Genomic DNA, 13,355 nt, shown 5'->3' on the forward strand with positions numbered 1-13,355 from the left:
CTGACCATTCCTGAGTGAACAAAAGACTGTCAGTGATACAATGAACACTAAACTGTATGTTGACGGGTATACAGATCTTGGGTATTATCATCATCATTTACATTTTTCATAACAGCTGTGTATGTCACAGTCAGGGAAATATTCAATGTTATGCTGGTGGTAGTTACTCATAGTACTCGGGTTAAGTGCAGCAGTTATGATCAGGCATAAAGACATAAGTGACCTTGATACGAGCCAAGCAGGTTGAAATATCTCCAAATGAGCAAGACGTGTAAAGGCCCTCAAGTGGTGCAGAAGTCTATTCCACAAGCCCACAACGAGACACAGATTTAAATTTCAGCGGTGCTACTGGCTACACAGAAATTATTGGCTTTGTCTGGGGGGTATGGCCAATGCACTGCAAAGGACTGGCGCCCTGTCCAGGGTATTCCTACTTTGCTGCATAGTTTAAAAGGCCAATCAAAGTGCCAAAGCTTTTTCAGCCGCTTCTATTAGGAGTTGCCACAGTGAATTATTCAACTGTATATTTATTTTAGCACAGTTGCTCTTCCTGGCCCAACCCTGCTTTTTATCAAAGCTTGGACAAAATCACCAGAGCTGACATTTCGAACTCGTCGGTGCAAAACTCTTACACAAACAACGATTGGCTTGTTTTTCACACAGGGTAGAAGCCAGACGGGACTTTATGACTAATGTAATTACAACCTCTGCTGGTGATTGATGGCGCCTGCACAGAGTCGAGGAATAATGCGTTGATCAGGGTGTGGCTCTCTGCACACAAAGCTGAACCACATATGAACTCGCCTCGTGCAGGTGATGCAGTAGGCTACTGCACACATGTCGGAAGGGGGCGTGTGTCAGTCTCGGCTCTCCTCGTCAGAAGTGGAGGTCAGCATCAGTAGAGAGGAAGCATAATGCAATCGGGTAATTGGATACGTCTAGATTGGGAGGAAAATTGGGAAAATGCGGAAAAAAAAAAGCTTGGGCAAAATGTTATTGTTTGTTTATTGCTGCTTTATTATGTGTGAAATTAATGATTTGTTTGGATCGCCTCTGTAATTGCAAATCTGTCACATATTGATTAAAAGTAAGATTTATTAAATTAAAAATATCACTAGGAGCAGTACTTAATGAGAGACTATTTCCCTAGCACAATAAAATCCGGTTGCTAAAAATTGCAGCGCTGCTGGAGTTTTTAAATACCGTGTCCACTCACTGTCCACTCTATTAAAACACTCCTACCTAGTTGGTCCACCTTGTAGATGTAAAGTCAGAGACGATCGCTCATCTATTGATGCTGTTTGAGTTGGTCATCTTCTAGACCTTCATCAGTGGTCACAGGACGCTGCCCACGGGGCGCTGTTGGCTGGATATATTTTTGGTTGGTGGACTATTCTCAGTCCAGCAGCGCTGCTATGTCTGATCCACTCATACCAGCACAACACACACTAACACACCACCACCATGTCAGTGTCACTGCAGTGCTGAGAATGATCCACCACCCAAATAATACCTGCTCTGTAGTGGTCCTGTGGGGGTCCTGACCATTGAAGAACAGTATGAAAGGGGGCTAACAAAGCATGCAGAGAAACAGATGGACTACTGTCAGTAATTGTAGAACTACAAAGTGCTTCTATATGGTAAATGGAGCTGATAAAATGGACAGTGAGTGTAGAAACCAGGAGGTGGTTTTAATGTTATGGCTGATCGGTGTAGATCTATTTTAAACTGCCTTCAGTCTATGTTGGGTCTTTGAGAATGGACACGTATTTGATTTGCCCACCACAAAAATGCAAAAGTCAAAGAATGTCAATTATGAAATAATCCGATTTAGTTATTGATGCAGATCCAGCTGAAGTAGACCAAGGTAAGGAAGCTCCCACCACCACTTTACCCAAAGTAAACCCACTACATCAAACAAAATCAGACAAATCCAAGATAATAATCCTTCATCATGGATTAATTGAATTTCCATGAGCAATAACACTTTTGACATCCTTGCTAAAAGCATGACAGTTTATCCTCCTCATTCCAAATATCCAGTATACTGGACTTTTTTTTTTCTGGGTTTTATAACTCAACAAGAAGTTTTACTTTGTCACACCCACTTTTAGACGCTCCAACACAACTCTGGCTTTCTACTGGATGGTCAAAGACATTGAGGATTTTTTTAGCTTCTTGAAAAAAGATCCTAAAATAGCAGCTGTTGAGAAAGACGCTCATCGCCTCTGTGACCGAACAAAACAAAGGTTTTTATCTATTAATGTGCACATACAACCAAAGTGTTTTAGAAATGATTTATTTTTAGAAGGTTTTTGTAATGATTGGTAATGATATAAGCAATTAATATGTATTTACACATACTACATGTTTTATGTCCAGCTATCTGGACATTTGGATTTAATGTATTGAATGTTGTTTGGTTGGTCTTGCTAACTATGAATTACAAGACGTGCATCAGTATTACTACTTGCATTTTTTGCGTGCTTTACATATCTTATTCGTGTATGTTAAGGGCTGACAGTAGATGGGGTGCTTAAATTATGATGACAGTGACTACAGTGTTGAGAGTAGCAAGGATGAATACAGCTGAATGTTTTAATTAAAAAGTTTGATTTTAATTTTTAAGATTTGAGTTTTTGAAATGAAAACAGTTTTAAATTAAATATTTAAAATATTTATATATAAAAAAATATACAGTGTATCACAAAAGTGAGTACACCCCTCACATTTCTGCAAATATTTCATTATATCTTTTCATGGGACAACACTATAGACATGAAACTTGGATATAACTTAGAGTAGTCAGTGTACAGCTTGTATAGCAGTGTAGATTTACTGTCTTCTGAAAATAACTCAACACACAGCCATTAATGTCTAAATAGCTGGCAACATAAGTGAGTACACCCCACAGTGAACATGTCCGAATTGTGCCCAAATGTGTCGTTGTCCCTCCCTGGTGTCATGTGTCAAGGTCCCAGGTGTAAATGGGGAGCAGGGCTGTTAAATTTGGTGTTTTGGGTACAATTCTCTCATACTGGCCACTGGATATTCAACATGGCACCTCATGGCAAAGAACTCTCTGAGGATGTGAGAAATAGAATTGTTGCTCTCCACAAAGATGGCCTGGGCTATAAGAAGATTGCTAACACCCTGAAACTGAGCTACAGCATGGTGGCCAAGGTCATACAGCGGTTTTCCAGGACAGGTTCCACTCGGAACAGGCTTCGCCAGGGTCGACCAAAGAAGTTGAGTCCACGTGTTCGGCGTCATATCCAGAGGTTGGCTTTAAAAAATAGACACATGAGTGCTGCCAGCATTGCTGCAGAGGTTGAAGACGTGGGAGGTCAGCCTGTCAGTGCTCAGACCATACGCAACATACTGCATCAACTCGGTCTGCATGGTCGTCATCCCAGAAGGAAGCTGACGCACAAGAAAGCCAGCAAACAGTTTGCTGAAGACAAGCAGTCCAAGAACATGGATTACTGGAATGCCCTGTGGTCTGACGAGACCAAGATAAACTTGTTTGGCTCAGATGGTGTCCAGCATGTGTGGCGGCGCCCTGGTGAGAAGTACCAAGACAACTGTATCTTGCCTACAGTCAAGCATGGTGGTGGTAGCATCATGGTCTTGGGCTGCATGAGTGTTGCTGGCACTGGGGAGCTGCGGTTCATTGAGGGAAACATGAATTCCAACATGTACTGTGACATTCTGAAACAGAGCATGATCCCCTCCCTTCGAAAACTGGGCCTCATGGCAGTTTTCCAACAGGATAACGACCCCAAACACAACCTCCAAGATGACAACTGCCTTGCTGAGGAAGCTAAAGGTAAAGGTGATGGACTAAACCCAATTGAGCACCTGTGGCGCATCCTCAAGTGGAAGGTGGAGGAGTTCAAGGTGTCTAACATCCACCAGCTCCGTGATGTCATCATGGAGGAGTGGAAGAGGATTCCAGTAGCAACCAGTGCAGCTCTGGTGAATTCCATGCCCAGGAGGGTTAAGGCAGTGCTGGATAATAATGGTGGTCACACAAAATATTGACACTTTGGGCACAATTTGGACATGTTCACTGTGGGGTGTACTCACTTATGTTGCCAGCTATTTAGACATTAATGGCTGTGTGTTGAGTTATTTTCAGAAGACAGTAAATCTACACTGCTATACAAGCTGTACACTGACTACTCTAAGTTATATCCAAGTTTTATGTCTATAGTGTTGTCCCATGAAAAGATATAATGAAATATTTGCAGAAATGTGAGGGGTGTACTCACTTTTGTGATACACTGTATATATTTTAAAATTTTAACTTCTGTGTAAACTAGTATATGCTTTTAATGTTATAAACATGTATTGCATTATGCCATAAATGTACAATACTTGATATGTCATGTTATAATGGTAATAATAAATATGTAAATTTTTTCAGAATCTTGCACATTTCATGCTCTTAATTCCAAATGTCCAGTATACTGGACACTGAATAACTCACAGTCCCCGTGCAAAATGTTTTTTTTTTTTTTTTTTTATAATGTCGTTTAAAAGGCTGAAATGAACAAGTGTTGTTACAGGATATTGTTTGTTTTTAAAGTGTCCAATCTCGGGAGTGAGGAGGATAATAACCCATGTCAAGTGGGTTCTAGAAACTTCCTTTGAACACGGGGGTCTAAAAGGAAAAAAAAGGTTAAGAAACATTGCTCTATATGATTAAGATCTATATACAGTACTATAAAGCATTCATTGACCCTTTGTGCATGGGGGCATTTTGTCCTAAAAGAGAGCAGTCCTATTCAGATAACAATGTACCATTATAATGATCAGGTGATCAGTCAGATCTCTTTGTATTGATTGACATTCTTAATCATCTGTTAAACAGTTGTTTTTCTGTTTATGGGTGATTCTTCAATTGGGGGAACTTTTACGTCCCTAGGTTATAAATTTGTGTTAAAAATACTTTATTACAAAACAAATATTTTAGGTATTAAAAAGATCATTCATTGCATTACTAAAAAAAATACATACCAAAATAATTATGATTTCTATTTTTTATGATGATTTCAACATCAATATTTTGCTACTTTGACCTTGTCCCCAACCCAGACTTTAAAACTTCTCTGCTCTAATAAAATGCTAAAAAGTGATCAATTCATTATAAAAATTACAATAAGAGTTTTATAATAACTTAAAAAGAAACAACCTATGCATATTTTTGAGCAATATATTACTGTCTCCAGCATTATCGTCATTACTGCAACAGTGTATGGTTTCTGTAGGGAATCATTTGAGGGTAACACTTGTTTATGTTGTAACCATGGAAACAAAGACTCGCAAGAAAGCACATGCCAGCCATGAGAGAAGATTAATATTTTAATGTCTGGAAATGTGAGTAATTTAATCATGTATTCTTCCTGATCATAGAGTATATTTATTCAGCCTCATTACCATTTACATCAGTATGGCAGTACTTTACCAAAAAAAAGAAATGTACACATTATTTATATGTATTTAAAGTGCATCTTGTACTAGCTGTTGACTAGCTTTAGCAAATCCATGGCCTAGCTAGTTTTTTTCTTAAAAAAAGTAAAAATTGTCATTACCGCAACACATCATTACCAACACATAATGACATTTGCTATGCCACTTCGCAAATAAATATGAAATATTAAAATGCAATTGTAGCCATCATTAATTCTTTTCTCTAGCATTATCTTGACATAATTAAAACTAAATTATTACTAATTTTATTTTTCAAAACTTAAGATGGTAAAAAGAGCCCGCAATTGAAGAATCACCCTTATACTAAAAACTAAACTAAACTCAAACATCATACACAATACATTTGCACTTTCGACTTCACTTTTCAGCCTTGTTTACAATTAATAGTCTCTATATCAAAATAGTCTCTCTAGTGTACTGTACACTGTTACCTGCAGTCACTGTTACATTACTTATCTATTCAGGTTCCGGTTTAAATGAACTAGCTAAACTTAAGCTGACGTTAGTGAAATACACTGCTAACAAGCAAACTGCTGACTGTATCATTTAAACTTCATTTATAACTTGGCTTCCAATTTAATTAAATTGCTACCATGGTTTTCTTACCTGAGGTCAAAATAACACAATTCCGTACAGCTGGCAGCCCGAGCTAACCAGGAAATGATTCAAACAGGCGGTGTCGAAAAGAGTCGATTCTCTGATTGTATTAGGAAGAGTCAACTAAATAAACCGATCAGCCATAACATTAAAACCACCTCCTTGTTTCTACACTCACTGTCCATTTTATCAGCTCCACTTACCATATAGAAGCACTTTGTAGTTATACAATTACTGACTGTAGTCCATCTGTTTCTCTGCATGCTTTGTTAGCCCCCTTTCATGCTGTTCTGTGTTGTGCTGGTATGAGTGGATAAGACACAGCAGCGCTGATGGAGTTTTTAAACACCTCACTGTCACTGCTGGACTGAGAATAGTCCACCAACCAAAAATATATCCAGCCAACAGCGCCCCGTGGGCAGCGTCCTGTGACCGCTGCTGAAGGTCTAGAAGATGACCAACTCAAACAGCAGCAATAGATGAGCGATCGTCTCTGGCTTTACATCTACAAGGTGGACCACCTAGGTAGGAGTGTCTAATAGAGTGGACAGTGAGTGGACACGGTATTTAAAAACTCCAGCAGTGCTGCTGTGTCTGATCCACTCATACCAGCACAACACACACTAACACACCACCACCATGTCATTGCCACTGCAGTGCTGAGAACAGTGAGTGTAGAAACAAGGAGGTGGTTTTAATGTTATGGCTAATCAGTGTATCTGTACAATCGATTCAACTGGCCTCACAGACTCTTGACACAAATATCAACACTATATGACCAAAAATTATCTGGTTGAACGTCCCATTCCAAAAACAGCTTGTACTTTGTAACCACAAAGAGGCTTCACTTAATTGGGACAGCTTCCCTGTCATTTGTGAATTGGACAAGAAGGCAATATAAGAAATATTAAAATTTCTCGGTGGGAGATCAAGGCTTTTGTGAAGGACACTTTCTGTCCTTAAGCCACTATAATAGTGCTGCATGTTCTTAAAAATTTGGACACACTTGGCGGCATCCATTTTTCCTTCAGTCCTGATCAGTTGCCCAGTTCTTGTTGAACAGAAACATCCTGTGCACCCTGCACCCTGTAGCATAATGTTGCCGCCACCGTGCTTCACGGTAGGTATGCTGTGTTTAGTTTTCTCCAAACATGCCAATTTCATTCTTTGTTTCATTTGACCATAAATGTTTTGCCACTTGGCATTAGAATCAGCATGGCACTTTTTCAGGAGCAGTTTCTTTCTTGCCACCCTGCCATACAGGCCAGCTTTGTGTAAAGCTTGTGAGATTGTCGTCACCTGCACAAACTGAAACAAACCTAGCCATACAGACTTGTAGGTTCTTCAAAATCGCCATAGGCTTCTTGTTAGTTTCCCTGATCAATAATCTCCTGGCTCAGTTATCCACTTTGAAGGGACACCACAATCTTGGCAAACTGTGACAATGCATCAAAACGAAACACAAAATGAAATAGACTATATTGCCAAAAGTATTCACTCACCCATCCAAATCATTGAATTCAGGTGTTCCAGTCACTTCCATGGCCACAGGTGTATAAAACCAAGCACCTAGACATGCAGACTGCTTCTACAAACATTTGTGAAAGAATGGGTCACTCTCAGGAGCTCAGTGAACTCCACCGTGATAGGATGCCACCCGTGCAACAAGCCCAGTCATGAAATGTCCTCGTTACTAAATATTCCAGAGTCAACTGTCGGTGGTATTATAACAAAGTGGAAGTGATTGGGAACGACAGCAACTCAGCCACGAAGTGATAAGCCACAGAAAATGAGTGGGGTCAGCGGATGCTGAGGCACATAGTGCACAGAGGTCACCAACTTCATGGAATGGGTTTCACCAAGCGCAATGCAAAGCGTCGGATGCAGTGGTGTAAAGCACGCCACCACTGGACTCTAGAGCAGTGGAGACGTGTTCTCTGGAGTGACGAATCACACTTCTCCGTCTGGCAATCCGATGGACGAGTCTGGGTTTGGCGGTTGCCAGGAGAACGGTACCTGTCTGACTGCATTGTGCCAAGTGTAAAATTTGGTGGAGGGGGGATTATGGTGTGGGGTTGTTTTTCAGGAGTTGGGCTCGGCCCCCTTAGTTCCAGTGAAAGGAACTCTTAATGCTTCAGCATACCAAGAGATTTTGGACAATTTTATGCTCCTAACGTTGTGGGAAGTTTGGGGATGGCCCCTTCCTGTTCCAACATGACTGCGCACCAGTGCACAAATCAAGGTCCATAAAGACACGGATGAGCGAGTTTGGTGTGGAAGAACTTGACTGGCCTGCACAGAGTCCTGACCTCAACCCGATAGAACACCTTTGGGATGAATTAGAGCGGAGACTGCGAGCCAGGCCTTCTCATCCAACATCAGTGTCTGACCTCACTAATGCGTTCTGGAAGAATGATCAAAAATTCCCATGAACACACTCCTAAACCTTGTGGAAAGCCTTCCCAGATGAGTTGAAGCTGTTATAGCTGAAAAGGGTGGGTCGACATCCTATTAAACCCTATGGATTAAGAATGGGATGTCACTCAAGTTCATATGCGTGTGAAGGCAGACGAGCGAATACTTTTGGCAATATAGTGTATGCTTAGTGAAAATGGTGGCAATCTGGTCCCACTGTAGATGTAACATAAAGCCTCCACAAGGGGGCGTTCGTGTAAAAGTTACAGCATTGCTTAAGAGTAGCACCAGAAGCACTAAGCCTCTGTAAAAAAAATCCAGAAGTAATATCAATAACCCTTCCAAGTCCTTTATTTCACCTCAACAAACAGACAGCATGAATATTCTGCAAACCAAACCATTATATACAACCTGAAAAAGAACATGAATTAACTGTAGCACCTCTTAAAGCATTGTAACCACCAGGTGAGTTGCAGCTAGCATTCTAAACAGCTCCCAGGTCAGTGTGCCAAAATGAGATTTATTACTTTTTTCATGACTGGAAAGGAATACCAACTTGGTCTCTACTATCCACACCAGCAGCACAGCAAAAATACAAAAAAATACAAGGCTAATCCAGAAGCAACCATACACAAATATCTCAGCTACAATGTGATTTTAACAATGAAAATACTGCTAAACAGTAAAAAATTTGCATTAACATTCAGCTGATGCTACTATTCTATATCAATTAATTCCTCTTAATTATTTCTGTACTTCGTTTTGCTTCGTACATGTAAATGAACCTCCAGTGACAGCGGATCACCAATCTTTAAGCAGCAACACATCCTACTAGCCAAGACAAAAAAATAAAATATATATGTGCAGTTTATAATGACATGTCATTTTCTTCTGTTACGCTGACTTACCAAAACTACATTTTTCAAAGTGACACACAGACCAAGTCCTCATCTTCTGCTCACAAGTTCTCTTTAATGTGAACAGACAGCGGAAGTGCAATTTTATACAGCATAATTTGAAAGGTGACCCATACATGGTAAGTTCAAAAGGAGCTGAAAAAATAAGCACTAAGTGCCTGTAGAAACAAACCCAGGCTAAGATGCTAAGGATAACTTGTTTCAGTCATGTACTGGAGGCATGAGAGAGGCAAGTCGAGAGAACGTTGGGAGTGGGAAGGTTGAATTAGTCAATGTCCATTTCTGGAAGCTTGGCCTCTGTGGATTCTGGTGCCGCTTGGTCTTTGTTGGGGCTGTTGGGCTGAGCTTCTGAGCCTTCCTGTCCGTTAACGGGGCCGTTCTGTTCGGGGGCTTTTTCCTCCTTTGGCGGCTCAACTTTGGGCTTGGGTTTGGAAACAACAGGGTTGCAGGCAGAATACAGCTCCTGAAAAGAGAGTCAGAAGTTTAGGACATAACACAAAGCGAATGTTAAAGTATCAGCACGAAACACTGAAAATTAAAGACTTTAACTAACTGGCTTCTTTACTAAGACCACACACCCTATTAGCACTCGTTGTTTGTTTGTTTATTAGGATTTTAACGTCATGTTTTACACTTTTTTTTGGTTACATTCATGACAGGAACGGTAGCCACTCATTAAACAAGGTTCATCAGTTCACATTGTTATATCAAACACAGTCATGGACGATTGAGTGTCTCCAATTCACCTCACTTGCATGTCTTTGGACTGTGGGAGGAAACCGGAGCACCCGGAGAAAACCCACGCGGAGAACATGCAAACTCCATACATAAAGGACCTGGACCGTCCCACCTACCGATCGAACCCAGGACCTTCTACGTATCTAGCTGTAAGGCGACAGTGCTACCCACTTAGCCACCGTGCCACCCAGCACTCGTTGTAGGTGTACAGTTAAAAGTCTGGACACTTCTTGATCACCAGATGCAGTTGGCTGTACATTTTTAGTTGGAACACTATTTATTCTCCTTTCAGCATTAACAGTAAGGTATTTATAAATACCATGTTAGTACCATGTTAGTACCACTGCAGTGCCGAGCAGGTCACCTCCTCAATACATAGTCGAGTCACATTATTATGACCACCAGCAAATATCCAGAGTAACCGCCGTGTGCAGCACAGACAGCAGCTATATGGGCTGGGAGTGACTCAATAAGGTCCTGGGAGGTTGTCACAGGTATCTGGAGCCATGCTGGGTGCAGTGCATCCCACAGCTGCTGGAGGGTGCGTGAGGGAGGATCCATAGAGCGCACACGGCGATCGAGGTGCTCCCACACATGCTCAATTGAGTGTTGCACTTGGAAGTCTTGGTCATGCTCTTCCAAACATTTCTAGTCATGTGATATGTCGCATGTACAGTGTATCACAAAAGTGAGTACACCCCTCACATTTCTGCAAATATTTTATTATATCTTTTCATGGGACAACACTATAGAAATAAAACTTGGATATAACTTAGAGTAGTCAGTGTACAGCTTGTATAGCAGTGTAGATTTACTGTCTTCTGAAAATAACTCAACACACAGCCATTAAAGTCTAAATGGCTGGCAACATAAGTGAGTACACCCCACAGTGAACATGTCCAAATTGTGCCCAAAGTGTCAATATTTTGTGTGACCACCATTATTATCCAGCACTGCCTTAACCCTCCTGGGCATGGAATTCACCAGAGCTGCACAGGTTGCTACTGACATCCTCTTCCACTCCTCCATGATGACATCACGGAGCTGGTGGATGTTAGACACCTTGAACTCCTCCACCTTCCACTTGAGGATGCGCCACAGGTGCTCAATTGGGTTTAGTCCATCACCTTTACCTTCAGCTTCCTCAGCAAGGCAGTTGTCATCTTGGAGGTTGTGTTTGGGGTCGTTATCCTGTTGGAAAACTGCCATGAGGCCCAGTTTTCGAAGGGAGGGGATCATGCTCTGTTTCAGAATGTCACAGTACATGTTGGAATTCATGTTTCCCTCAATGAACTGCAGCTCCCCAGTGCCAGCAACACTCATGCAGCCCAAGACCATGCAGCTACCACCACCATGCTTGACTGTAGGCAAGATACAGTTGTCTTGGTACTTCTCACCAGGGCGCCGCCACACATGCTGGACACTATCTGAGCCAAACAAGTTTATCTTGGTCTCGTCAGACCACAGGGCATTCCAGTAATCCATGTTCCTGGACTGCTTGTCTTCAGCAAACTGTTTGCGGGCTTTCTTGTGCGTCAGCTTCCTTCTGGGATGACGACCATGCAGACCGAGTTGATGCAGTGTGCGGCGTATGGTCTGAGCACTGACAGGCTGACCTCCCACGTCTTCAACCTCTGCAGCAATGCTGGCAGCACTCATGCGTCTATTTTTTAAAGCCAACCTCTGGATATGACACCGAACACATGGACTCAACTTCTTTGGTCGACCCTGGCGAAGCCTGTTCCGAGTGGAACCTGTCCTGGAAAACCGCTGTATGACCTTGGCCACCATGCTGTAGCTCAGTTTCAGGGTGTTGGCAATCTTCTTATAGCCCAGGCCATCTTTGTGGAGAGCAACAATTCTATTTCTCACATCCTCAGAGAGTTCTTTGCCATGAGGTGCCATGTTGAATATCCAGTGGCCAGTATGAGAGAATTGTACCCAAAACACCAAATTTAACAGCCCTGCTCCCCATTTACACCTGGGACCTTGACACATGACACCAGGGAGGGACAACGACACATTTGGGCACAATTTGGACATGTTCACTGTGGGGTGTACTCACTTATGTTGCCAGCTATTTAGACATTAATGGCTGTGTGTTGAGTTATTTTCAGAAGACAGTAAATCTACACTGCTATACAAGTTGTACACTGACTACTCTAAGTTATATCCAAGTTTCATGTCTATAGTGTTGTCCCATGAAAAGATATAATGAAATATTTGCACTCACTTTTGTGATACACTGTATATGGAAGATCCCACCCACCCCAGGAAAGACAATTTTACCCATGACAGAAACGAGGGATATATGTGCAGATTGTACTCCGAATCCCAGTGGACGGGGGTGGGCTGCACAACCCAAGCACCTAACTTTCTTGTTTTATAAAAATGCATGTAATAAAACTTTCAATGCTGTCCATGAATATTGTGTATTGTTTTTAAGCCCACTGCTCAGTAGCAGAAAGCAGTACGCGAGTAAATGCCACAGTTAAGTAGCAAAATGCGCTCAGCCTCAGTGAACAAAGCACAAGCTGTTTATCATGTAAATGTAGCCTTGCTGTCGTGACTTAATTGACAAGCTGTGTGTCGGCTTGTTTGTGCGTGATCCATTATTATGTGGCAAGGATGGTAAAATTCCAGAACAATGCAATTATACATAAGTCAGAAGTCAGAGCATAAAACACTGAGGCTACGTTCACACAAGCTTTTTGTGCTGCGTTCACAGTGAGGCTTGGTTCATATTACCAGAGCGTTTAAGCATCTGACATGATGCGCTTTCTACTGGCTGTACAGCTGAGCATCAATCTTAAAAACGATACACGATATTGACTGACAGTATGGACAGTCTATTTACATGCAGTTTAATATGAAATATATTTTAGTTTAAAACAGGAAAGCTGCACTTAGGTGGCACAGCGGGATATTCCGCTAGCACACTAACACAGAGATTCTGAACTCCTCGGTTCGAAACTCGGTGTTGCCTCCGGTCGGCTGGGCGCCATCTAGCGGGCATAATTGCCAGTGCCCGCAGCGGATACTAATTGGCCACCGTATCTGCAGGGTGGGGGCCGGACTATGTGTGGGTGGGTGGGTCTTCACACGCTGTGTATGGACCCTGATTGGCGGAAGAGACGCCTGTGCAGAATGCATGGACGAGCGGAGGAGGGCTGTGCACGTGTCGGAGGGGGC

General features: G+C 42.0%; 2 protein-coding genes across 2 annotated transcripts in view; one reads left to right on the plus strand and one right to left on the minus strand.

The window, feature by feature from the left end:
- Positions 1–5,293: 5,293 nt before the first annotated feature.
- The window catches only part of zcchc10 (zinc finger, CCHC domain containing 10), a 44,352-nt gene continuing 36,290 nt past the window's right edge, over positions 5,294–13,355 (plus strand). The window contains exon 1 of the mRNA XM_063011880.1: positions 5,294–5,382. Within this exon, the coding sequence (XP_062867950.1) occupies positions 5,381–5,382 (2 nt within the window). The 5' untranslated portion in view covers positions 5,294–5,380. The remainder of the gene's footprint in view (positions 5,383–13,355) is intronic.
- Positions 8,836–13,355, minus strand: part of hspa4a (heat shock protein 4a) — a 31,702-nt gene continuing 27,182 nt past the window's right edge. Inside the window, exon 19 of the mRNA XM_063012261.1 lies at positions 8,836–9,888. Coding sequence (XP_062868331.1) covers positions 9,691–9,888 — 198 coding nt within the window. The 3' untranslated portion in view covers positions 8,836–9,690. The remainder of the gene's footprint in view (positions 9,889–13,355) is intronic.

Source organism: Trichomycterus rosablanca, chromosome 16 (genome assembly GCF_030014385.1).
Source record: "Trichomycterus rosablanca isolate fTriRos1 chromosome 16, fTriRos1.hap1, whole genome shotgun sequence".
In the NCBI taxonomy this organism is placed as follows: domain Eukaryota; kingdom Metazoa; phylum Chordata; class Actinopteri; order Siluriformes; family Trichomycteridae; genus Trichomycterus; species Trichomycterus rosablanca.